The 23,308-nt window shown below is 45.0% G+C and overlaps 1 protein-coding gene and 1 long non-coding RNA gene across 3 annotated transcripts in view; one reads left to right on the forward strand and one right to left on the reverse strand.

Moving 5' to 3' along the window:
* PLA1A (phospholipase A1 member A) overlaps positions 1–21,477 on the forward strand; it is a 32,845-nt gene extending 11,368 nt beyond the window's left edge. The window contains exons 5-11 of one of the 2 annotated variants that reach the window (XM_082394950.1): positions 565–666; positions 3,117–3,206; positions 11,823–11,990; positions 13,386–13,475; positions 16,957–17,065; positions 20,230–20,394; positions 21,062–21,477. In XM_082394950.1, the coding sequence (XP_082251076.1) occupies positions 565–666; positions 3,117–3,206; positions 11,823–11,990; positions 13,386–13,475; positions 16,957–17,065; positions 20,230–20,394; positions 21,062–21,146 (809 nt within the window). In that variant the 3' untranslated portion in view covers positions 21,147–21,477. Of the gene's footprint in view, positions 1–564; positions 667–3,116; positions 3,207–11,822; positions 11,991–13,385; positions 13,476–16,956; positions 17,070–20,229; positions 20,395–21,061 lie in introns of those variants that run through there. The other variant, XM_082394951.1, reaches the window with a different exon arrangement.
* On the reverse strand, positions 18,818–20,707 carry LOC309630141. Its single transcript, XR_014245439.1, has 2 exons — positions 20,448–20,707; positions 18,818–19,347 (listed from the first exon to the last, which is right to left on the reverse strand). It is a non-coding gene; the product is annotated as an uncharacterized lncRNA (long non-coding RNA).
* Positions 21,478–23,308: the final 1,831 nt, after the last annotated feature.

The raw sequence follows: 23,308 nt of genomic DNA on the forward strand, positions 1-23,308 counted from the left end.
GAGACCCAAAGAGATAATCTATTCATTAAAATTTTCTTTCGTTCTCTGACTGGTTTTTCCACTCCCTCACTACGCTTTCTGTGATTTTCTCCCAAATAAGCTACTTGCACTTTAAATCCTTGTCTCATAGTCTGCTTTTTGGGAGGAAGAGGAAAAGGGATCCAAGCTAAGGCCTGGGGAGAGTAATATTTACTTTGCTCTGTTGTTGTAAGGACTAGAAAGTGTGAAAGTGCCCAGCACAAGGCCTGGCACATAGTAACTACTCAAAAAATTATAGCCATTGTTATTACTACCTGAGGATTAATATTACTGACATTAATCCTTGCCAAATGGTTGGTGTTAGCAAGCACATTTCAGAGCCAGAGAAACTGGGTCATTGAGAGGTTAGAGACAACAGAGTAGAGCTTCCTGGGAAAGGTGGTCCTGAGCTAGTTCTCTCGCCCTTGGGTCCTTGTTGGGGGACTCTGATCCGAACTGGAAGGGTTGCCCATGTAGGTGTGCAGTGGGTCCATGAGGGTTCCTGTGGCTGACACGAAAGGGCCCCTGACATGTCTGTCCTTGCAGGCCTGGACCCTGCTGGACCGGAGTACACAAGAGCCAGCCTGGAGGAGCGCCTGGACCCTGGGGACGCCCTCTTTGTGGAAGCCATCCACACAGACACGGACAGTGAGCTGGGGTGGGGGAATAAGCACAGGGCAGAGGCCAGGAGGCTGGCATTTATCTGTGTGGCCCTGGGAGGAGACCCTTCCCCTCCAAGCTTCTGTTGCAGTGAGGAGTTTACTAGCATGATCTTGAAAGTCTCTTCCAGCTCTGTCATTCTCTGAAGACTGAGATGAATGATTTTATTTTTAGCCGGCAGCAGAAAGGAGGATTCTCATTTGTGGACCAAAACTGTTTGGTCATGAGTCTCACTCTGATTCAACACTAAGCTTTGTCTGAGGTAGTACTCAGAGGGTACTTCTGCCTGGGAAAGTCTTGCTACTTTTTCAGGGTGAACATGCCTGGCCCCAGGAAATTGGGGCATTCCACTCCTGGGGCAGGTACTCAAACCTATCAGGACTTCCCTCCTCCCCAGAGGATAAGGCCAGCCCTCAGTCTAGTGAAGAGTGAGAATTGCCCCCTCCAGTAATGACAGGCACAGGCAAGAACCCCCGGCTCTGAATCCATCATGACCAAATTAAGCACTTCTGACCAGCGGGCACTCCTCCTCATTTCTACTCGACGTCAAACACCCACAGAGTCTGGTGCCAGGCCCCATGCTCAGTGTGTTGGGTACAAGAAGAAGTTACATTTGTCTCTGACCAGAAGAGTTTGCAGTTTAACTGAGAGATGGCCATGTCTCATTCCATTTGGCTAGAAGCCTTCTTTTAGCATTCAAGACTCACGGATTCAGGATTCTGGAAGAAACTCATGCAATCATATTATTCAACCCTCTTTCCCACCTCCATTTCACAGATAGGAAACCAAAGCCCATAGCCCTCTGCTTAGCTATTAAGTTAATTAACCATGTCAATTAACAAGGTTAACGCCTTATATTCCTAAATTTGCTAAATAGGTGACTCATTGGTCCCCGTTTACCTGTGCTAAGCCTCTCAGTCCCCTTCAAAGTTGGAGCCACTTCCTAATGTGATTTTTAAAAAAAAAGGCATTCCATTTATTCAGTCGGTCTTTATGATCTATGTAGCAGGCACTGAGAATACTGCAATGCACAAGGCACCAAATAAGATCCCTGCCCACATGGAACTTACAAGCTAATCGGCAAGCATTCGTTCACTAATTTGTTCAATAAATAAGTATTTGGCACTAACGTGTGCCAGGTACTGTGCTGGTGTTGGGGATAGAGCAGGAAAAAAGACGGGTAAAGGCCCTGCCGTGGTGGAGCTTACATACAAGCGAGCAGTCAAGATAATTCCACCCTCTGATTATGATAATGAGGGATATGGGAGAAGTGTGACTCAGCAGGGGGTTCGGGGTCTACTTCAAATAGGATTATTGAGGAAAATCTGGCCAAGGAGGTGATATTTGAGGTGAGACTTTGTGGATGAGAACGAGCCAGCACTGGAAAGAGCGGGGAGAAGAACACTCTAGGGGGAGAGGACAGCCAAAACGAAAGCCTTGTGGGTGGGGACAGACAGAAGAGCCACATGGTTAGAGCGCAGTGAGTGATATGCTGAGAAAAGGGAGGAGGACCAGGCTGGACATGGCGAGGAGTTTAAATTTTATTCTATGATCAGTGAGGAGAGGGCGGCGGTTTGGATTTCCTTAAAAGAATACTCTGGCTGCTGGGCAGAGAATGGACTGCCAGTGGGCAGTAAGGGAAGGCTCACTGGAGGGTGTTTGCGGTGGTGGCCTGGGTGAGGGGGACAATAGTGGCATGGGCAAAGGTGGTGGCAGTAGAGACAGAGAGAAGTAGAAAGACTCAAAATATATTTTGGAGGTAGAGCTGACCCGACAGATGATGGGCGAGGATGAATTCTAGGTCATCACTTAACCCCTGGATAGATGACGTTAAGCACGTAATACACGCTCAGTTGCTTACAACTGTGATAGATAATATGAAGAAGAAAATCAGGGTCTTTGGCAGCTGAATCTGACCGAGTCTGAGGGGTCAGATAGAGTCACAATGGTGAGATGCAGGCTACAGCCTCTCAAAGTCATCTCTTTGTAGCCAGATTATATTTCTGCTCAGTCATGAAAGCACAAAAATATGTGGGAGACTGGAAATGTGGTCCCACACACACATATCTGAACTATCACTTAAAGCAAAATAGAAACTATTCAACAAGGAAATTTACCAAGCTTATTATAACATTTATTGATTCATAAAAACTTATATTAAGGGATATTTTTCTTGATTTTATTAGGCAAATATGAGTATCTTCTTATAAATTTCTTCTTAGCTTCCTTTCAGCACGGCAAAACCTGTTTAGAAAACCATCTGAGGGCTAGTTCTGTAGTCTCCCAGCACTTAGGAATGAAGTGGGCACCCATTCAGCACAGAGAGGGGGTGGACCCCCACGGTCAGACCTCAGGCTCTGCTGCCGGTGGACCCTGCTATGGGACCTGGAAAATAGGCCCCTGCAGTAAGAGGGTAACGGGGTTCTGCCTCCTTGCAGATTTGGGTATTCGGATTCCTGTTGGACATGTGGACTACTTCGTCAACGGAGGCCAAGACCAACCCGGCTGTCCCACCTCCATTTCTGCAGGTCAGAAAGCCAGAGAGAGTTGGTGTTTGGCTGCCCCAGAGACTGGAATTTACCAACAGGCTTCGTGTTGAGTCAGCCAGTATGGGCCATAAGGGGGTCTTCCTTACAGTGTCCTTTGCTGTGTCCCATCAAACTTACTCAGCATTTATTAAATGGATGTCTTTGGAGCCCAGGAATTCTAGGGGAGGAGTGCCTGAAATTAAAAGCCTGCTCCATATTTAGGCTCCCTCCCCACTTCTTAGGCGCTGCTGTGATCCAACGTCACTCAAGCCAATAACCTCTCTTCTTCCTGGGCCCCACTTTGTGGCAGAGTCCACAGCAGCTACATCCTCTGCAGAGCCTCGTTGTGGCAGAAACAGACTGATGTGCCCAAAGCTAGCTAGCTGAAGGATCAATTCAGTGCATGACCATTTCCCCAGACTAACTAAATTTAAGTTCTCTAAAATTGCTTTCAAGATAATCTTCTTGAATACATTCAGTGAATATACATTTCTTCTCTTCTAAATTTATTCTTCTGGAATGTTCTTTTTGGATATATTAATTGAATATATTCTTAGCATAATTTTAAATAATTTTAAATGTATCAAAAGCTAAGCGTTAAGGATTGTGTAGTCTTCTTATATTCTTATGAATATAGCCAACCTATCAACATTTCATATGGGAATTTTATTTTGATTTCTGATTACTATGTTTTTAACCTTTTCCTGCTTTACCAAAATTTTAACATTTTAAGGATTCTTTTGACAACTGTGTTGAGTAACCACTAATCCAAACTTACCAACTTTACTGATTTTCCAAAAACATGTTTCTTTTAACAATTCATAAATTTTTCAGCAATTCTGATCAGATGGGATAGTTTGATTTTAATGGCTTTTGAAAATTTCTTTGGCATTTTAATTGGCCACTTTTTTTTTTCTTCATAACACAATCTGAGAAGGGTTTAGTTTGTGTCTCCCAGCTCCCTGTTGTAGCTAGAAGGAGGTTGGCCATAGACAGTGTCCCAACTCTGGGGGAAAGGAAAGTCAGCAAGCAGCTCAGACTTGGTTCTGGTCCCAGAGAGGGGGTCCCAAGGTGAAAGAAGAGTCTGAAGACCCTAAACCCTGGAGTTATGGCTCGTTATAGACCTCTTAGCCCCAGCAAATGCATTCAGTGTGAATTATTACAAATTTTAAAATAGTCAACAAAAGGGGGGAAAGTGGGGGTGGGTGGTGGTGGTGGTGGTGTGATGAACTGGGAGATTGGGATTGACATATATACACTAATATGTATAAAATAGATAACTAATAAGAACCTGCTGTATAAAAATAAAATAAAATAAAATTCAATAAAATAAAATAGTCAACAACAACAATAACCAGAAAACCAAATGTCTGTTATATTGGGACATTTGGCAAATTCAGTGTATCAGTCACTTGGTGAGGTGAAATTCAACACACTGGCTTTTTTTTTTTAGGTTGGTTCCAATTTTTATTATTGTTGTTAATAATAATACAATGAATGTGCTTACACACCAACCTTTCCCCTTTCTTTTTTTTTTTTAACATCTTTATTGGAGTATAATTGCTTTACAATGTTGTGTTAGTTTCTGCTGTATAACAAAGTGAATCAGCTATACATATACATATATCCCCATATCCCCTCCTTCTTGTGTCTCCCTGCCACCCTCCCTATCCCACCCCTCTAGGTGGTCACAGAGTACCTAGCTGATCTCCCTGTGTGATGTAGCTGCTTCCCACTAGCTATCTATTTTACATTTGGTAGTGTATATATGTCCATGCCACTCTCTCACTTCGTCCAGGCTTACCCTTTCCCCTCCCTGTGTCCTCAAGTCCATTCTCTACGTCTGCGTCTTTATTCCTGTCCTGCCCCTAGGTTCATTAGAACCTTTTTTTTTTTTTTTTAGAGTCCATATATATATGTTAGCATACGGTATTTGTTTTTCTCTTTCTAACTTACTTCACTCTGTATGACAGACTCCAGGTCCATCCATCTCACTACAAATAACTCAATTTTGTTTCTTTTAATGGCTGAGTAATATTCCATTGTATATGTGTGCCACATCTTCTTTATCCATTCATCTGTTGATGGACAAGTAGGTTGCTTCCATGTCCTGGCTATTGTAAATAGAGCTGCAATGACCGTTGTGGTACATGACTCTTTTTGAATTATGGTTTTATCAAGGTATATGCCCAGTAGTGGGATTGCTGGGTCATATGGTAGTTCTATTTTTAGTTTTTTAAGGAACCTCCATACTGTTCTCCACAGTGGCTGTATCAATTTACATTCCCACCAGAAGTGCAAGAGGGTTCTCTTTTCTCCACACCCTCTCCAGCATTTATTGTTTGTAGAATTTTTGATGATGGCCATTCTGACCAGTGTGAGGTGATACCTCATTGTAGTTTTGATTTGCATTTCTCTAATGATTAGTGATGTTGAGCATCCTTTCATGTGTTTGTTGGCAATCTGTATATCTTCTTTGGAGAGATATCTACTTAGGTCTTCTGCCCATTTTTGGATTGGGTTGTTTGCTTTTTTGATATTGAGCTGCATGAGCTGCTTGTATATTTTGGAGATTAATCCTTTGTCAGTTGCTTCATTTGCAAATATTTTCTCCCATTCTGAGGGTTCTCTTTTCCTCTTGTTTATGGTTTCCTTTGCTGTGCAAAAGCTTTGGTTTCATTAGGTCCCATTTGTTTATTTTTGTTTTAATTCCATTTCTCTAGGATATGGGTCAAAAAGGATGTTGCTGTGATTTATGTCATAGAGTGTTCTGCCTATGTTTTCCCCAAAGAGTTTTATAGTGTCTGGCCTTATATTTAGGTCTTTAATCCATTCTGAGTTTATTTTTGTATATGGTGTTAGGGAGTGTTCTAATTTCATTCTTTTACATGTAGCTGTCCAGTTTTCCCAGCACCACTTATTGAAGAGGATGTCTTTTCTCCATTGTATACTCTTGCCTCCTTTATCAAAAACAAGGTGACCATATGTGCATGGGTTTATCTCTGGGCTTTCTATCCTGTACCATTGATCTATATATCTGTTTTTGTGCCACTACCATACTGTCTTGATTACTGTAGCTTTGTAGTATAGTCTGAAGTCAGGGAGCCTGATTCCTCCAGCTCCGTTTTTCTTTCTCAAGATTGCTTTGGCTATTCGGGGTCTTTTGTGTTTCCATACAAATTGTGAAATTTTTTGTTCTAGTTCTGTGAAAAATGCCATTGACAGTTTGATAGGGATTGCTTTGAATCTGTAGATTGCTTTGGGAAGTATAGTCATTTACACAATGTTGATTCTTCCAATCCAAGAACATGGTATATCTCTCCATCTGTTTGTATCATCTTTAATTTCTTTCATCAGTGTCTTATAGTTTTCTGCATACAGGTCTTTTGTCTCCTTAGTTAGGTTTATTCCTAGGTATTTTATTCTTTTTGTTGCAGTGGTAAATGGGAGTGTTTCCTTAATTTCTCTTTCAGATTTTTCATCATTAGTATATAGGAATGCCAGAGATTTCTGTGCATTAATTTTGTATCCTGCTACTTTACCAAATTCATTGATTAGCTCTAGTAGTTTTCTGGTAGCATCTTTAGGATTCTCTATGTATAGTATCATGTCATCTACAAACAGTGACAGTTTTATTTCTTCTTTTCCAATTTGGATTCCTTTTATTTCTTTTTCTTCTCTGATTGCTGTGGCTAACACTTCCAAAACTATGTTGAATAATAGTGGTGAGAGTAGACAACCTTGTCTTGTTCCTGATCTTAGAGGAAATGGTTTCAGTTTTTCACCATTAAGAATGATGTTGGCTGTGGGCTTGTCATATATGGCCTTTATTATGTTGAGGTAAGTTCCCTCTATGCCTACTTTCTGGAGAGTTTTTATCATAAGTGGGTGTTGAATTTTGTGGAAAGCTTTTTCTGCATCTATTGAGTTTATCATAGTTTTTTATCCTTCAATTTGTTAATATACTGTATCACATTGGTTGATTTGCATATACTGAAGAATCCTTGCATTCCTGGATAAATCCCACTTCATCATGGTGTATGATTCTTTTAATATGCTGTTGGATTCTGTTTGCAAGTATTTTGTTGAGGATTTTTAGATCTATGTTCATCAGTGATATTGGTCTGTAGTTTTTTTTTTTGTGTGTGACATCTTTGTCTGGTTTTGGTATAAGGGTGATGGTGGCCTTGTAGAATGAGTTGGGGAGTGTTCCTCCCTCTGCAATATTTTGGAAGAGTTTGAGAAGGATGGGTGTTAGCTCTTCTCTAAATATTTGATAGAATTCGCCTGTGAAGCCATCTGGTCCTGGGCTTTTGTTTGTTGGAAGATTTTTAATCACAGTTTCAATTTCATTACTTGTGATTGGTCTGTACATATTTTCTGTTTCTTCCTGGTTCAGTCTCGGCAGGTTGTGCATTTCTAAGAATCTGTCCATTTCTTCCAGATTGTCCATTTTATTGGCATAAAGTTTCTTGTAGTAATCTCTCATGATCGTTTGTATTTCTGCAGTGTCAGTGGTTACTTCTCCTTTTTCATTTCTAATTCTATTGATCTGAGTCTTCTCCCTTTTTCTCTTGATGAGTCTGGCTAATAGTTTATCAATTTTGTTTATCTTCTCAAAGAACCAGCTTTTAGTTTCATTGATTTTTGCTATTGTTTCCTTCATTTCTTTTTCATTTATTTCTGATCTGATCTTTATGATTTCTTTCATTCTGCTAGCTTTGGGGGTTTTTTTTTGTTCTTCTTTCTCTAATTGCTTTAGGTGCAAGGTTAGGTTGTTTATTCGAGATGTTTCCTATTTCTTGATGTAGGCTTGTATTGCTATAAACTTTCCTCTTAGAACTGCTTTTGCTGCATCCCATAGGTTTTGGGTCGTCGTGACTCCATTGTCATTTGTTTCTAGGTATTTTTTTATTTCCCCTTTGATTTCTTCAGTGATCACTTTGTTATTAAGTAGTGTATTGTGTAGTCTCCATGTGTTTGCATTTTTTACAGATCTTTTCCTGTAATTGATATCTAGTCTCATAGTGTTGTGGTCGGAAAAGATACTTGATACAATTCCAATTTTCTTAAATTTACCAAGGCTTGATTTGTGACCCAAGATATGATCTATCCTGGAGAATGTTCCATGAGCACTTGAGAAAAATGTGTATTCTGTTGTTTTTGGGTGGAATGTCCTATAAATATCAATTAAGTCCATCTTGTTTAATGTATCATTTAAAGCTTGTGTTTCCTTATTTATTTTCATTTTGGATGATCTGTCCATTGGTGAAAGTGGGGTGTTAAAGTCCCCTACTATGATTGTGTTACTGTCGATTTCCCCTTTTATGGCTGTTAGTATTTGCCTTATGTATTGAGGTGCTCCTATGTTGGGTGCATAAATATTTACAATTGTTATACCTTCCTCTTGGATCGATCCCTTGATCATTATATAGTGTCCTTCTTTGTCTCTTGTAATAGTCTTTATTTTAAAGTCTATTTTGTCTGATATGAGAATTGCTACTCCAGCTTTCTTTTGATTTCCATTTGCATGGAATATCATTTTCCATCCCCTCACTTTCAGTCTGTATGTTTCTCTAGGTCTGAAGTGGGTCTCTTGTAGACAGCCTATATATGGGTCTTGTTTTTGTATCCATTCAGCCAGCCTGTGTCTTTTGGTGGGAGCATTTAATCCATTTACATTTAAGGTAATTATCAATATGTATGTTCCTATTCCCATTTTCTTAAATGTTTTGGGTTTGTTATTGTAGGTCAGACCCTTTCTTTTTGTCTTCTTCTTCTGGGACCCCTATAATTCAAATGTTGGCACATTTAATGTTGTCCCAGAGGTCTCTGAGATTGTCCTCAATTCTTTTCATTCTTTTTTCTTTATTCGGCTCTGTGGTAGTTGTTTCCACTATTTTATCTTCCAGGTCCCTTATCCATTCTTCTGCCTCAGTTATTCTGCTATTGATTCCTTCTAGAGAATTTTAAATTTCATTTATTGTGTTGTTCATTATTGTTTGTTTGCTCTTTAGTTCTTCTTGTTCCTTGTTAAATGTTTCTTGTATTTTCTGCATTCTATTTCCAAGATTTTGGATCACCTTTACTATCATTACTCTGAATTCTTTTTTCAGGTAGACTGCCTGTTTCCTCTTCATTTGTTTGGTCTGGTGGGTTTTTACCTTGCTCCTTCATCTGTTGCATATATCTCTGTTTTCTCATTTTGTTTAGCTTACTGTGTTTGGGGTCTCCTTTTTGCAGGCTGCAGGTTCATAGTTCCTGTTGTTTTTGGTGTCTATGCCCAGTGGGTGAGATTGGTCCAGTGGCTTGTGTAGGCTTCCTGGTGGAGGGGACCGGTGCCCGTGTTCTGGTGGGTGGGGCTGGATCTTGTCTTTCTGGTGGGCAAGGCTGTGTACGGTGGTGTGTTTTGGGGTGTCTGTGAACTTAGTATGATTTTAAGCAGCCTCTCTGTTAATGGGTTGTGTTGTGTTCCTGTCTTGTTAGTTGTTTGGCATGGGGCGTCCAGCACTGGAGCTTGCTGGATGCCCTATGCCATGCCCAGCTCCGTTGGGTGGAGCTGGGTCTTAGCATTGAGACGGAGATTTCTTGGAGAGTTCTCGCCGATTGATATTATGTGGGGCCAGGAGGTCTCTGGTGGTCCAGTGTCCTGAACTCAGCTCTCCCACCTCAGAGGCTCAGGCCTGATACCAGGCCGGAGCACCAAGACCCTGTCAGCCACACACCTCAGAAGAAGAGGGAGAAAAAAAGAAAGAAAGAAAAAAATAAAATAAAATAAAAATTATTTTTAAAAAGTAATAATAAAATAATAATAAAAACAAGAGAGCAACCAAACCAATAAACAAATCCACCAATGATAACAAGTGCTAAAATCTATACTAAGATAAACATAAAAATCAGAAACAAATCAGTTACAGACAGCAAACCCCAAGTTTACCATTGCTCCCAAAGTCTACCACCTCAATTTTGTGTTGATTCGTTGTCTATTCAGGTATTCCACAGATGTAGGGAACCTCAAGTTGATTGTGGGGATTTAATCTTCTGCTGCTGAGGCTGCATGGAGAAATTTCCCTTTCTGTTTGCACAGCTCCTGGGGTTCAGCTTTGGTTTTGGCCCTGCCTCTGCGTGTAGGTTGCCCTCAGGCATCTGTTCCTGGCCCAGACAGAAGGGGGTTAAAGCAGCGGCTGATTAGGGGGCTCTGGCTGTCTCATGCTGGGGGGAGGGAGGGGTACAGTAGTTATAATTGGAACACAGGGTGAGCCTGTAGCAGCAGTGGCCAGTGTGACATTGCAACAGCCTGAGGCGCACCATGTGTTCTCCTGGGGAACTTGTCCCTGGATCACGGGACCCTGGCAGTGGTGGCTGCACAGGCTCCCAGGAGGGGAGGTGTGGAGAGTGACCTGTGCTCGCACACAGGCTTCTTGGTGGCTGCAGCAGCAGCCTTAGCGTTTCATGCCCGTCTCTGGGGTCTGCGCTGATAGCCGCGGCTTGTGCCCGTCTCTGGAGCTCGTTTAGGCGGTGCTCTGCGTCCCCTCTCCTCGTGCACCCGAAACAATGGTCTCTTGCCTCTTAGGCAGTTTCAGACTTCCTCCCGGACTCCCTCCCTGCTAGCTGTGGCGCACTAGCCCCCTTCAGGCTGTGTTCTCGCAGCCAACCCCAGTCCTCTCCTTGGGATCCGACCTCCGAAGCCCGAGCCTCAGATCCCAGCCCCCGCCCGCACCGGCGGGTGAGCAGACAAGCCTCTCGGGCTCATGAGTGCTGGTCGGCACCGATCCTCCGTGCGGGAATCTCTCTGCTTTGCCCTCCACACCCCTGTTGCTGCACTCTCTCCTCTGTGGTTCTGAAGCTCCCCCGCTCCGCCACCCGCCGTCTCCTCCAGTGAAGGGGTTTCCTAGTATGTGGAAACCTTTCCTCCTTTACAGCTCCCTTCCCGAGGGGCAGATCCCATCCCTATTCTTTTGTCTCTGTTTTTTCTTTTTTCTTTTGCCCTACCCAGGTACGTGGGGATTTTCTTGCCTTTTGGGAAGTCTGAGGTCTTCTGCCAGCGTTCAGTAGGTGTTCTACAGGAGCTGTTCCACATGTAGATGTATTTTTGATGTATTTGTGGGGAGGGAGTTGATCTCCGTGTCTTACTGTGCCATCTTGAAGGTCTAACGCATTGGCTTTCGTGGATGGACTGTGAACTGTGGGGGACTCCCCTGATTGTCTTGTTGCTGGGTTGGGTATAATGAGGTTGTAAAAAATCGGTTGTGTGGGTGATGCTGAAGAAGGTAAAAATGTACAGACAGATATCCGTTTTGAGAGGGAGGGTCAGGATCACCAGCTCTCTGTATGCTCCCATTTTCTGAAAGAGAGTTTTTATGATCGTGGAAGAATGGGTGTGTATGTAAACAATTTTCTTGGTAAATTAACTAAGTTATCCAGGAAAATTAAAAAGAAAAGTGAGAGTGTAGTAACCATGTTCATTAATATTTTTAAAATGTGGCTCGGGGGACATCCCATGTATTTATAGCCTGTTGGAGTATAAAATTCAATAGAATTACAGTAAGTAGCATGGAGGGAGTTTCCATTTGTCTTGAACTGAAACCTTCGTTGTGTTCTTTTTGCCCTGTTCAGGCTACAGTTATCTGATCTGTGATCACATGAGGGCTGTGCACCTCTACATCAGCGCCCTGGAGAATTCCTGTCCATTGATGGCCTTTCCTTGTACCAGCTACAAGGTCTTCCTTGCTGGACACTGTCTGGATTGTTTCAACCCTTTTCTGCTTTCCTGTCCAAGGATCGGTAAATGCTACCCCTTTGGCTTCCTTTGACAGTTTGGGGAAAGTTCAAGTCTTGTCACCTCTTTAAGTCCTGATCTCCTATGGTCAAGAGGTCTATCCGAGTGGGGTAAAGAAAACTTAAGCAATGAGTCGTTCAGCCTGTCCTCACCTGGAAGGTGGTGTTTAGCTCTCTGCGTCCCACCCCTCACCCTCTATACTGCTACCTGATGCCATACTGGCTCTGCACACAACCCTCACACACACACACACACAGGCACTGGCATGTAAGTCCAGCCTCAGGATGCTCTCCAGAAGCACTGGTATAGTCCAGATTGCCTGTACCCACTCTCGGACCCGCTGCTCACCGTAGGTCTTCCTCGCTAGGCCAGCCATTCTCCAAATCCTGATAGGCTGTAAGTCAAAGTGTTTTGGGGGAATCCCCGATGCTGGCACACTGTGCCCACCTTAGAGGTGTGAGACCACATGCCAGCTGGAGGGGTTCCTAACTGCCGAGTGGCCTGGGCACACTCCTGGATGATCCAGGCCAGTCTGGAGAGAAGGGCTCAGGAAGGCTGAGGCTCCAGCCTCAACTCACCCTGTGCAGATCATGGCTGTGAATATCCTGGGGTCATCCAGTGTGGAGGGCTCCAGGAAAACGCCTGGGTAGTGTAAATGGGTCCTCCCCCTCCCTCACTCTCCCACTTCCCACTCCTGGCTGCCACTCAGAACCGCAGCAGCCTGCCATTGCTTATAGAAATGAAATGAATATCAGCTTGACAAAATGTTAAAGTAGGGGTGGTTTCCCATAATAAAGCAAATCAACATTACTTCCTACTCATCGGGCATATGTCACTGTTTCCCACAGATGTGATGGACCAGACGGTTTAACTTCACACTGCCCTGCCTCATCTCTCGCTAGACTTTCCCTTTTTTCCAAACACCGCAGGGATTGTAACTACTCATACTGCCAAGAGTACTTCATGTTTCCTCACCCTGTGTCCCTTTGCCCAGACTGTACTTTCTGCCTGGAATGCCCTTCTCTGACTTGTCAACCACTATTCTTCAGCGCAAACACCTCCCTGTGCCCCAGTGCGCAGGATACAAATGCCATTAAAACAACTGTCATATAGATTGTTTTGCAAGTTGAAAACATCATTTCAAATTTCTTATAAATACTTCCTGGGAATGGGTCAGGTAATCTGCAGAATGTATTTTTTGTCTACCTATATGTTTATTCCCATCTGGATGGGGTTGCTTGTATCCCAGGACTCACTGCAGGGCATGGCACATCATGAGTATACGGTGCAGTTGTCTGTGGAATAAATGGGTGCATGAATTAATCGATACATGGCTGGGTGCTGTGGAGCCCTGAAATGACCTCCTCAGGGCTCTGCTGTCTTTGCTTCTTTATCTCCAGGGTTGGTGGAACAAGGTGGTGTTAAGATAGAGCCGCTTCCCAAGGAAGTGAGTGTCTACCTCCTGACCACTTCCACAGCTCCATATTGTGGTGAGTGCGGGCAAATGAGCTGCTCAGCTCAGCCAGTGTGCTGCCCAGCTGAGTCCAGGGCTCCGTCTTGGGCTGTGTCCAGCCCAGCATGGTAGCTGAAGTGGGAGGTGAAGAACTGGGGCAAAAATGCCATGGGAAGGGAGAGGTGGGGGACAGCAGCAACTGGTCTTAGATGGAACCAAAACTTTTCAGAGCTAGCCCAAACCACTGCTCTATGGATGAGAACCTGGGGGCGTCTTACCTTACTGTCGGTACACTGGTTCTCATTCCTCCCCACCCCAACATGGAAACCTGCCTTCCAGTGTAGGTTCTCTCTGGAGTGGTATTTGGGAGTACCTTTTGGATTTCTCCTTCCTTCATACATTTCCCCCTCCTTATTGCCCATCCTATGTGTCTCCCACTCTGGCAGCCCTCCTAGGTCAGGATCCGTGAGGAATACTGAACCTTCATATACATATTCCAGCTGTTTACTATGGCTCCTAACCACTGCATTTCATTGAAGCTAAGATGCCAGCGATTGTGAGAGATGTTTAATGTGAGAGAAAAGGGTGTCTTAGAATCTATGACATACATTACAGGCTGAACCATCCTCCTTCCCTATGCTATTTTCATCTTAACTAGGTTGACTATACTTCCTGATTTTGTTATCCTGGGGTCCTGTTATCCTGGTTTATTGTGTGTTCAGAATAGAAGTACGCTGGTTTGGATGGGACATTATATGACCACCCTAATTCTAAATGATTTTCTGATCAGCTGGTGTCTGGTTGGTTGGTGGAGGGATCTTTGTGGCTATACCTTCCTGGTACTAGAGGGCCTGGTGAAGTGTGAGACAGAGCCCGAAGCTCAGGCTCTGTGGTCACTCAGACCTGGATTTGAATCTCGGCTTCTCCGTTTACCAGCTGTGTCATCAGGAGCAAGTTTTTTTAACCTTTCTGAACCTCTATATACTTATGTGGAAAATGGGAAAAATAACAGTACCTATTTCAAAGAATCAATTGTGAGGATAAAATAAAATACCTAGTACACAGACAATCACCAGCACAGTGCTTGGAACTCAGTAAGTAATAATTCCCTTCCCTCTGTCAATGGGAGAATTTGGGAGACGAGATGGGGGTGTTTCTAACTTCATGCCAGAGAGAATACGTGGTTACTTCTTACGAATAAAGTGGGTTACAAGAGTCATCGGTGGGCTTTCCACATGTATCAGCTCATCTGAGAACCCAGCCCCGAGCGGTGATGTGCCCAAGGCTACATGGGTGGGTGAAGAAGTCAGCATTCAACTCCAGGTCTTCTGACTCCAAAATCTTTACCTTTTCCAGGTCATCATCTGCCTCCATACTTGTGTCTCTGCCCCCTCTTCCAAGAACCCGCTCTTTTCAGCTGTATTTCTCAGTTACTCTTGGGTCTTGCCGCCCCTCAGAGGCCAGCCTGAGGGAGGACCTTGTCCGGGTCGGAGGCAGGGCTGCTGGGACCAGACACCCTGTTTCTACTTCCAGCTCCAGGGCAGCTTCACGGCGGCTCCTCTCTGTACGCACAGCCAGGGAGCCCGAGGAACACCTGGAAGTTAAAGGCACTTTTAGGTCCCTGCTAAGCGTGATTCACCAAGCCATACATTTTCTGACTGTTGCATTTTTGTTGTGAGACTCCCTCCCCATTCCCCCAGAAGGATGGCTGTGTCTGTTTAAAAACCTCAGCGGGCCTGCCTCCTCTGAGTCTTCCCTCTCCTGGGGGTGGGGGGTACGGGGCGCCCACCTGGCAGCCCACCTGGCAGCTCCCGCTCTTACCCACTCCCAAGCCATCATGGCACTGAGCTCCCATTGCCCAGCACTCTTGGCCTGCAGTCACCCTTGGCCTCTGCCAGGCAGGCATCAGAATGGACAGAGAATCTTCTCCAAAAAATTCATTTTTCTAACAATATTACTTTTCTCTTGTAGAGCAATGTTTCACCCGAAATGTTTTCTCCGCATCACCTCATTTAACCCTCATCATGTTCTGTGAGGTGATGTTGGGAGTTATTGATTATAGATGAAGGAACTAAGGCACAGAGAGGTTCAGTGACTTAGGCAAGGCGATACAACTAGTAAGCAGCAGGCCTGGCCTTGGACCCAGTTCCCCTGGCAAACCATCCAGGGCTCATGTGCTGTTTCCCATGTCATGTTCCCAAGCAGGTTGGATTTCACTAGCAGCTCCCACCCACCCAACGTTAGCAGACCTGGCCCTCCTAGGGCTTTCAGGGTAATCAGAGAAGAGAGAAGCAGAACCTCAGGAAACTTTCTTAATCAGTGATACATGCTGATAAAGGAAGAAGCGATATAATATATCAAACTCAGCCCAGAGAATTAAATTCCTAAAGCTATGTAATTTAGCCTTTTTTCCACACTGCAAATATCCACTCCAGTTCAGCCCTTGCCCATCAACATAACAATCTGCATCCATAATAAACAACTGAGAAAGAGAGACAGAAGGGACATGGCATCTAATATTCCGCTCTGTGGAGGGGGGAGCGTGTAGCGCTCTCTTGTCTTCTTCTGGGTTCCTGGCAGTGAGTCCTGTTACTAACCCCATGAGCCCCGATGGACCACATCACTCCTCCAACTTAGACTGACTCTCCTTAAATTCACTTAGTCCCTCCTCCCAATATTCACCCATAAAACATGACAAATGAAAAAGTACAGGTAGGGCAGAGCTCTAGCTATGTCCCAACCACCAAAGGAGTTTGTGAAAATGTTCGGAGACCGAAGTCACTGCATGGTGCCACCAGATGGGCTTACCCCTAAATGAGGAAAGGATGGGGTGCTGGGGAAGCTGTAATCCTTCTTAACCTCTCTTGTCAAAGGGACAGCAGGTCTTGGGATATCACCGTGAACCAGGCTGTTCAGCCAGTCTGTGTCGACAATACCAGCTTTGAGAGCCTCAGTGTCTGTGCTGCCCAAGTGGGTGGAGATGCCACACAGGCACCCAGCCACCACAGGAAGGGCAGTAGTCATCTCCTGCACACGTGGTGGGTTCCCCGACACAGGGTGTATGCTAAGGGGGGGGAGGGGCATTGCTCTATTTTATGAGTTAATTGTTTAGTATAAGATAGACCCTTTTTGGTTCTTTCAAAATCACACCATCAGGATAATGTCACTTGTTGGTAACAAAGAGTGACACAGTGCCAAAGAGTGGCACATTCTAGGATTAAAAGTAATAATAAAAACTATCATGTATTGAATGATTCCTAGGCACAGGCACTGTCTAAGGACTTTATATGCATTAACTCATTTAATTCTCATTCAGACCTGTGGGGTATGTAATTTTATGATCCCAATTTACACTAGAGGAAGCTGAGAACCTGCGACAACAGGTAATCTGCTCCAGGTCACACAGCTGCTAAGAGCTAGAGCGAGATTTCCTAACTGCCCTGCTGCTCTCTGGGACATTTTGTGCATTGCACCCACTGATCTCTGGCCCAGCTGTCTGCTCTGCTTTGGTTTCCTAGTGCACCACAGCCTCGTGGAGTTTTACTTGCAGGAGCCGAGAAACAAGGACACCTGCATCACGGTCACCTTCCTTAGCAGCAGCGTCACCTCCTCGGTCAAGATCACCATGTACGTAAGTGTCCCACATGGCTGGCTTCTCTCCTTCCATTTACATACATGCACATATAGCCCAGGACAGGCACTGTGTGATCACTGATGGGTGGGTGGAGCCAGCTGAGCTGGGGATGGGGGTGAGGGTGGCACCTACCACAGATGGACCCACAGACACATGCTGGGCAACTGTTCCAGGTTCAGGATCAGTACTGGGTCCAAGTATAGTGTATTCAGACAATAGCAGACAAGCAGGCAGACAGCAGTAATGGAATGTCCCAACAGGTGGTGAGAATTTGGGGATTGGGTCCCTGATAGGAAACAGCGTCAGGAATCCAGGCAGGGGGCATTAGGGATGTCAGCAAGTAGGAAGGCCTCAGTCATTGGCCCAGGGAGGGCTGGCCAGAGCCTGGGAAGCACCTACTCCTGGGCGGAGGGGTGCGAGGAGAGGGGAGCAGTGCTAGATGGGTTTCTAGAACAGACTCTCAGGCAGAGGGTCAGTTAGCAAATGAGTGCAAGGTGAGGGCCAGCCGGGTTGATGCTGAGTGGTGCCAATCCCTGGAACTGGGGCTGATTTCCTTCCTTTGTTGGGTCACACTTGGGCCTCGCAGCTGGTGGGGCCAGGCTTGAGGTAAGCAGGCAGAGAGCCTCAAGTGCAGGGAGTCGCAAGCCTGGCAGAGGACAGGAACTCAGCAGCAGTGGTGCATGTTTCTTAAAAAAGTCATTGGTTAGTTACTCACAAGCCAGCAGGAGACAGACTAATCAGATAAATCACTGTCTCAGTCAGGGCTCAGTCTGGAAACCAGAGCCCAAGCCAGGCACTCCAATAGAAGGAAATTAACACAAAGAGCTAATTACAAATGTGCTGGGAGAACTGAAAACCCAAAAGGAGGGTGGGGAGGCAGTGCAGAGATCAGCAACAGGAGTCACTCCACCCCAGAGCCCGAGGGACAAAGCCAGGTGGTGTTGGTAGAACAAGGAATGGGATGGGGGGTGGAGGGTGGGAATGATTGGCAGGAGTTGGAAGCAGGGAGGAAACGCAGCTGCTCCGAATCACTGCCTGAAGCAGTCTCCCCCCTGTGCCGGGGAGCCTGAGAAACGTGGTTTGCAGGGGGATGGATGGAGCACAAACAGGGACGTGACCAGTGCCCATACACAGAAGTGCACAATTGTCAGCAGTGGCAGGGGCTACGAGAACAAATAAGATAGAGCCTGACCAAGTGTGAAGAAACAGTGTTTGAGTTGAGATCTGAAGGATTTGGAGGATCCTTCCCCCCAGACCAGGGGTTAGTGAGATACGACACGGGGAGCAGACAGCAGTGGGACCAGGCATGGGGAGAGGAGGTTGGAGGGGCAAGCCAGGGTCAGACCATGCCATGCCTGGAAGGACAGGGTAGGGATTTTGGGTTTTATCCTGAGAGCAGTTTGGAGAGCTGCTGGGAATTTTAAGCAGGAGAGTGACGGGATCAGATTTGGGTTTGGAAACATTTCTCGGGCTGCAGTGATGGACATTAACGGTGCTGTCAGGGAAAGACAAGTTTCTGCTGGGAGGAGCTCACATCTGGGCTCCCAAACACTCTGCCACCAGGCAGGGTTCCAACTCACCCAGGCCGCACAGCACAGGACAGCAGCCAGTCAGGACACCCACACAGATCTTGGGGTGGCCACGTGAGCCTTGCAGATTATAGCTGAGTAATTTTCATTAGATCAGTTCAAGGTCACGTTACTTCTGCAAGGGTGTTTTTATCACCTTTCCAGCCCACTGGTAGATGAGCCGACACTGGCAGGAATCATGACAATGACACACGACTCTGGCTGCTTGTTAGAACCACCTGGAGAGCTTTAAAGAATACTGACAGCAAGCCCCACCCCAGACCAGTAGCAGTAGAATCTCCAGGTATGGCTTCAACCACTACACTGTTAGAAGCTCCCTGAGTGATCGGAATGGACATCCACAGATTCCTTCTTCTTTCTCCCCAAAGAGATTTGCGTTACTGTTTTGAAGAAGGCTATCAGAACATGATTATCTTCAATTCCTTGGTTCTTGTTTCCTCTTGCAGAACAGAAATTGAAAAGAAGGGAGGGGGTTTATGTGTGGTCTTTCCCCTACTTTCTATAACTTTGTGAAACCCCAAGATTTCCTTCCAATTAGAAAATTTACCCAGGCCAAGTCCCCAGGCCACTCACTCACAGTGTCCTTTGTAGCCCTTCTAGTTTGCAAGCTCTCCATCCAAGCAGACTCTTAAAGTGAATAATCTTCTTATTTTTTCCTCTGAAATACTTCAAAACACTTTTGAAATCTAAAAAAAAAAAGAAGAAGAAAGAAAGAAAGAGAGAGAGAAACTAAGAAAATGGAACAGCTTTTAAACAAAGTTTTACCGAATCATCCTCAAAAGGACAAAACAAACTATATGACTAATCCTGGGTTAGAAAGTACACAAAGAAGACATTTCATCAGTGTGAAGAGGCCAGAAAGGAAAGGGAAACCATGCTCAGTTTAGACAACACCCGGTGCCACAGCGGAGGGGAAAGCAGCGCCCTCCGGGCTCTCCCTCTTTCTCACAATGCCTCTTTCTGAGCCCAGAGGGGACTGGAACAGGCCAGAGCAGGGCACAGGGGAGGGGGGGCTGGGGCTTAGACCTAGGGCTGTGTGACTCCAAAGCCACAGCTGGGAGGAGACCACACCTGGACTCCACCGCAGCTCTGTCTGGCTTCGAGGCCTGTTGTGTGTTTGTTCACTTGTTTCCATCTACACTTTCACACTCAGTCTAAAATAGAGTAGTCCTCACACAAAATTCTTGGAACTGAACATCCTAGAAGAGGCCTCTACTTCCAGGTAGATGGACCTGAGACTGAAGATATTCACTAATCAGAATTCAGATCTTCACTAACCTGAATTCAGATCTTCACTAACTCGGACCCTTTTCCAGATGTGAAAATCCAAGGGCTACTATTTTGCTGCAGGGTCCACTTATTTACTTTCAAAAAGCAACACCTATTTTCTGCATCACATTCAAAGCTGTGAGGGTGTGGGCCGAGGGGCTGGTAAGGGTGATGCAGAGGACCGTGGAGCCCACCTTCCAGGAACTAACGGACCGGGCTACCCGCAGAGCCCCTAGGAGCCAAGGGGAGGCAAAGGCCAAACATGTGCGGCAGTAAGTTACTTTGCCTTTCCCTTACAGACCTAGACAGCAACGCCACGGGAAAGGAATCATAGCTCACCCCAGCCCTCAGTGCCAGATAAACCAGGTGAAACTCAAGTTTCAGCCTTCCCACCGAGTTTGGAAAAAAGACCGGACTGTCATTATCGGGAAGTTCTGCACTGCTCCTTTGCCCATCAATGACAAGTAAGCCCCGTATCCACCCCGCCCCAGACACACCCACAAGGACCAATCCTGACCTTAGATGTGGCACTTGCTGAGGTGCAATCTCATCACGGGTATGAGCTTCCTTGATGCGGAGGTGACAAAGACCCAGGGTGACCTCCTGCAGGGCCATCTTGGGTTGGGACGCTAAGAAGACAAAGAGGTTGGACTTAAATTCCCCATCCCCACTTTAATATAAGAAACTCCATTTTAACTGAAATATATATATTAAATATGTATAGATAATTATAACATACAATATATATAAAATATATATTTATATATATATATATGTTTTATTACCTGCTATACTTAGTTTCTCTGTAAGATTTTATTGGAACAAACATTGCTCATTGCATATTTCCTCTTCTTTGGCCTCCACTGGTCACAGTCGTGGGTGTGGATCCAGAATCCCTGTCCCCTTTACCCTGCCTCTAGCAGGCATTTAGAGTATTAGTCTTACAACACCTGGCCCTCAGAGGACAGGAGTGGGCTCGTAGTAATCCAAGAGTAATCATCCCATAGACGATTGTAGAATTCTTTCACCTGACATCACGGAAACACAGGCGCATGCAACTCTGAGCCCTCTCTCCCGACCAACCAGGAACCTGCCCTGAGGACACACCCTCTTGTTGCTCTTCTCTTGCAGTAAAAAGACGGTCTGCTTACCTGAGCCAGTGAACTTACAAGCAAGTGAGACTGTTTCTCATGACCTGAAAATAACCTGTATATAGTTAATATAAGGGCAGGATACATCTCCCTGGATTGGGGGTGGCGGTTCAGCTTATTCTAAGTCATTACTACTAAGAAAGAACGCAGAAGTCTTCATTATTTTCCCCATAATTAGCCACCTTAGAGAGGAGAGAGAGCTCATTTTACAGAGCTTTATCTCCATTGTGAATTTAAAGAAGCTTACAAAGATACCATTTCAACTTTCCTATTCATACTTAACTGCAATTGCCCCATATCCTTGGACATCTGTACCTAGGATTCAATAGAAACATATACAGGAAAAAGGCTCTTTTTTTTTTTCTTTTTCAAATAAAACTCCATGGAATATCTGAATCGTTTAATTGTTTTATTGGTATGGAATTCTGTTATGTACAAAAAATGTGATTTATGGTCTGTGGGATTGGAGAAAACAGTAGATGCTGAATTCTCTATATTAAAATAGCAATTGTGAGACTTTCCTGGTGGCCCAGTGGTTAAGAGTCTGCCTTCCAATGCAGGGGATGCGGGTTCGATCCCTGGTCAGGGAACTAAGATCCCACATGCCACAGGGCAACTAAGCCCGCGTGCCGCAACTAAGAGCCAAGGCAGCCAAATAAATAAATAAATGTTTTTTAAAAATAACAGTTGGAAAGAAGTGCTTGGTGTAAGAGAGGGGGTGGAGGGTGGGGAGGAAGATGGTGCCACTCACCATCCCTTACCATTGCCTTCTCTGGGTATCTGGAAGGTTTGGGGGATCAGAGAGATCTTTTGGGAATATAGGTGGATTTTCTTTGGGTCAGTGTTTCCCAGACTTTGATGTTTATAAATAACCTTGTATCAAGCCACAGTCCAACAAGAAACAGATGGTGTGCTCAAATTGTGTGATTTGAGAATTTAATAAAAGAACTATTTATAAAGGTGTTAGTAGGAAGTGAGGAAACCACAAGGGACAGTGCAGTTCCCTGGGACTGGGGGCAGTGGGAGCTACTACCATCCTATGTCTGAAGAGGCCAGAGGAAGGAGCACCAGAGTCTGGAGACAGAGAGGTCTGCGGGACCCTTGGTCAAGGAGCAGTCATCGGGCAGCAATCCTGCAGGGAGAGAACCAGGGAAAAAGATTCTCCACCCTCACTCTTCTTTCCTCCCCCATTCTTCTGGTACTCCCACTGAGTGATTGCAACCAGAAGCCAGAAGGCAAGAGGCACGTTGATGTGGCCCCGGGGTATAAAGCAGGGCAGAGAAGGGTGAGAATGGCTGCGATGGCCGTGGGAACAGACAGAGAGACATGGCACATACCTTCACTGCTTACTCCATAGCCAGGTATTCCTGGATTCCTCTATACTTAATGATTTTGTTTAGCTCTTAAAAACCATTTTAACCATTTTTAAGTGTACAATTCAGTAGTATTCACTACATTCACATTGTTGTGCAGCCATTACCACTATCCGTCTCCAGAACTTTTTCATCATCCCGAACTGAAACTCTGTCCCCATTAAACAATAACTCCCCATTGCCCCTCCCCCCAGCCCCTGGTGACCACCATTCTAATTTCTGTCTCTATGAATTCTACTCTTCTAGAGTACCTGATACAACCATACAGTATTTACTTTCGTATCTGGCTTGTTTTACTTAACATAATGTTTTCAAGGTTCATCCATGTTGCAGCATGTGTCAGAATTCCCTTCCTTTTTAAGGGTGAATAATGTTCCATTGTGTGTATAAACCACATTTTGCTTATTGATTCATCCATCAGTGGACACTTGGATTGCTTCCACCTTTTGGCTATTGTGAATAATGCTGCTATGAACATGGGGATACATACAATGTTTGAGAATTTTTTTAAAAAAACCTAAATAAATGGGCTTTGAAAGGAAACTGCTGACTTGCCGATTCACTCTCCACAGTAAAGGCTGGGTGAATGATGCAAGCAACAGGCTGCAACTGCTCCAACTGGGCCAAGTCACCTAGGTCACCAGGAGAGAGAGGGAGCCTTTGTCGGAAGTACAGGTGATGCATTGTGAATGCTCACAGACACACTTTGTTTTCTGCACCGTCCACCCCAGTCGGTAGAACAACATGTTTGAAGAAACTTCTTCAATATGCAGGATTGGAGTTCTTTTTTTTTTTTTTTCCAAAACCCAAACCCCTCTTTTGTTTTATCCCTCCCTTTACTCCACCCAGGTTCC

The sequence above is a fragment of the Balaenoptera borealis genome (genome assembly GCF_965194805.1).
Source record: "Balaenoptera borealis genome assembly, chromosome: 5".
NCBI classification, from domain to species: Eukaryota; Metazoa; Chordata; class Mammalia; order Artiodactyla; family Balaenopteridae; genus Balaenoptera; species Balaenoptera borealis.